General features: G+C 35.3%; 1 protein-coding gene across 1 annotated transcript in view; it reads right to left on the reverse strand.

The window, feature by feature from the left end:
• Positions 1 to 1,267: 1,267 nt before the first annotated feature.
• The window catches only part of LOC307158255 (uncharacterized protein), a 20,278-nt gene continuing 17,988 nt past the window's right edge, over positions 1,268 to 3,557 (reverse strand). The window contains exons 8-10 of the mRNA XM_079870680.1: positions 3,417 to 3,557; positions 3,240 to 3,323; positions 1,268 to 2,942 (exon numbers count right to left, since the gene is read on the reverse strand). The exon at positions 3,417 to 3,557 is cut by the window's right edge and continues 108 nt beyond it. Of these exons, the coding sequence (XP_079726806.1) occupies positions 2,876 to 2,942; positions 3,240 to 3,323; positions 3,417 to 3,557 (292 nt within the window). The 3' untranslated portion in view covers positions 1,268 to 2,875. The remainder of the gene's footprint in view (positions 2,943 to 3,239; positions 3,324 to 3,416) is intronic.

The raw sequence follows: 3,557 nt of genomic DNA on the forward strand, positions 1-3,557 counted from the left end.
AACTAGTTCCAGTTTTTTCACATAATCGAATAAGAATGTCAGTGTGCCACACAATCCTTTCCCACATACAAATACACAAGAAAACCCAGAATCTGAGAAGCCAGTAACACCCGCTGGGTCTCTGAAAGCAAATGAAGGTTGTAGAAGACTTTAAAAACAAGCCCACAGACGGTCAAAGTGGAGAAGCTGAATAATTCATTGAAGAGCCGGTCAGGACTCTCTGCTTCTCCAAGAGTTAAACACAGACTCCCAACAAATGATGCTCGAACAAACCCACAAAACCATCAGAGAAACGTTTCAGAATTGAAAACTAGAATTTAGATTAACAACTTTATTTACTGCATTTCATTTGCATTAACTACATTAACTACATATGTTTTACAGTTTTCAATATTAGTTAAAGGTTAAAAGCCATAAGATGAGAGACGTAACTGCTAAAATCGTTCACAACATTTTTAAACACACCGTATTTTGCTTTTTCAGTCTTACAATCGGCTGGAAAAACATACTAGTTTGTTCACACTTAAAATTGAAAAATAAAAAGTGCAGCTATGGACAGCTATGAAAAAAAACACACATCAAAAACATCAAGTGCAAGGAAATCTGTGCTGGTCAAACTGAACCAGCTCTTTATGACCTTACAATGTGTTTGATTTGGAGAAAGCTTCTCAATATTGTATGATTTTCATAAATGCAAAAGTACTTTGCTGGTGCTGAAGACCAGTATCTTGTACATGAAAACAGATAAAATTAGTTAAAATGATAAAAGTGATTTCATAAAGTGTCTAATTGAAATTTTGAATCGTTCTTCTGATGAAATGATTTTTAAATCTACAGGCTATGATCTGCAAAAATATATTAAACAAGGTTTCTCTTGTCAAAACAAACCTCAGTAAAGTGTATATATTAGTGAACACGTATGGAAGACACTTCAACAGCTGCTCATCTCTTTCTCAAAGATGTTGGGATGTTTTATGTTCTGTAAGCTCTCAGTCGTCCTACTGAGATTCCCTCATACAGACACATTCAACATCAACTGAAAAACACTGAGATTGTTTCAGTGATTGGAGCCGTTGTTCCAGCATGTCTGTGGAAATGGAATCGTCATGGCAACAGCGATGATCATAAACTCTGAAGAGGAAAACACAAGTGCCCTTATCGTCTCTCCTAATGTGCATCTCGATCAGATCGTCCTCTGTTTCACTAACTTTGAATATTGTTCAAAAGAACTGCTAAAATCAAATAAATATGTTTAAAAGTAGCTTTAAATTCAGAAAAACTTTTATTAAAGTCTAGCACAATATTATATTTCAAAATGAACGTATGCTGGATATGACATGAATACAGAAAATGTCAGATTTAATTTCAATCAGTAACAGTTTATTAAAGCTATAAATACAACACAGGATTGAATGCAAAAGTTCTCAAAAATACATCTGAAAACCAGTCAAGTAACAGTAGGACACCTTGTAAACACTAGAGTTCAGTCAGTCAAACGGTTTCTACTCTTCTTCATGATGAAGAGGAGAAGATCAGGTAATCAATGGTGTAAATACATTACTGTATGTCCTTCAGTTTGGATGTTTTCATTATTAATGAGAGGGCAGTCGTGGACTAATGGTTAGAGAGTCGGACTTGTGACACAATGGTTGCGGGTTTGATTCTCAATACCGGCAGAAAAACGACTGAGAGTGAGGCACCTAACTGTGTGTGTGTGTGTGTGTGTGTGTGTGTATTCACTACTCACTGCTCCTAATGTGTGTGCACTAACTTGGATGGGTTTAATACAGAGGACAAATTCTGAGCATGGGTTACCAAACCGGGCCTTCGCGTCACTTTACTTTCCTTTTCACTTTCACTTTAACACATCATTGCTGCCCTCTACTGGAAATACATTGAAGTTGAAAATTAAATGTATCAAAAGCATCTTTAGGATTCACAAAAAAATTATGCCAGTATTTAAATTCGCTCTTTTTTTTTTTTTAGGTGAAGTGTGTAATTCTAGCATCTACAAACAGTTCTGCAAAAATAATAAAATCTATCATCCATCCATTCAGATTATGCTGATATACAGGAATAGGACTGAAAAAGGACTGAAAGCGACATGCATGCTTTGGCTTTCTTCATTAATTTGTTTGTCAAGACAAAGGGGGAAAAAAGACCAGAAATCCATATTATCAGTAAAGAAAACTAAAAGAAAACATTTTCATTAAAAATGAAGATCAACATAGATTTTTATGACTCCAAAACATACTAAAATAGACCACCAATTAATTTTAGGTTTTGATACATGACATATCAAACTTGAAACCTTTACAACTCGCCTGAATTAAACATGAAAGCCTCTATAGCAAAAACACTGGATTGAAAGACTTCGCTGAAATATTTAACCCTGTTTTTATTTTAAACGATTCCAGTTAGCATATTTACTTTAGAAGACATACAAATACTAAAAATAAAATAAAAACTAAATAAACTGTCCCTGAGAAAAATGACACTATGGATGACTACTATGAAAGTATTAACTACACTAAAACTAAATTACAGTGAAATATAAACTAAATAACAGATATAAAAACTAAATTCAAAACTATCACCCTGCATGACAAAAATAATATAAAGAATGGAGAAGAGGAAAGAAAGTTTACAGATGGATTTGGTCATTTTACAAAACAGTTAATGCAACAGATTATGACTGAATATGATGATGAAACATGAATATAGAATAAAATCTGCTGCTAGATTCATCTCTGGGACTCCGATGGGCCGATTCTTCAAAAGTGTTCACACCTGTTACCTTTTCACGAGCCTCATCTCTCTAGATCTGCATTGGTTGTTTCGCCTGCTTGTTGATTCCAGTGAGAGTTTATTATCATCACCAGATCTCAAATCGTGGGTCTGTGAGGAAGAGTTCTCTGGATTCAATTCTGTTGTTAAAGAGCCTAAAGATACAAACACACATTTATATTAGAAACAGCAGCTGAAACAAACACACCATCATGAACAGAAATCAGATTTGAAGACATAAATTGTGCCAATGTTTTACTTTCTTTTTAATGGATGATAAATTGCAGTAGATAGCAAAGGAAAAGCAGAAACAAAATGGCCTTGAATCAAAGAGAAATCACTTCAACTCAGAGATCAGTTTTATTTTTGAGCCTCATGTTTGTTGCTACTGTAAGACTTCAGCTCAAATAACTTTAGAAGGGAATGTGATTCTGTGACGTTCAGACACACACCTTACTGTCTTTATGTCACTGTTGCGACAGACGATACTGTAGATTCTCTGAGCCCCAGTGTCAGTGATGCTATTGCCACTAAAACTGCAGATCAAACAAACAAATCAGACAAAATGCAAAAATATTACATTATACAACAGATTATACTTTATACTTCCTTGTCTCTAAGTCACTCACTCAATGTTTTGTGCTTTGTGGAGGTTTGGGAGCAGCAGATCCAGGCTGGGATCAGTGAGACGGCACTGACTCAGATCCAGTTCAGTCAGTCCTTCAGAATATTCCAGAATCAGCGCCAGACCTCGACAGACCTGCGGCTCC

The sequence above is a fragment of the Squalius cephalus genome, assembly GCF_949319135.1.
Source record: "Squalius cephalus genome assembly, chromosome: 1".
Lineage (NCBI taxonomy): Eukaryota > Metazoa > Chordata > Actinopteri > Cypriniformes > Leuciscidae > Squalius > Squalius cephalus.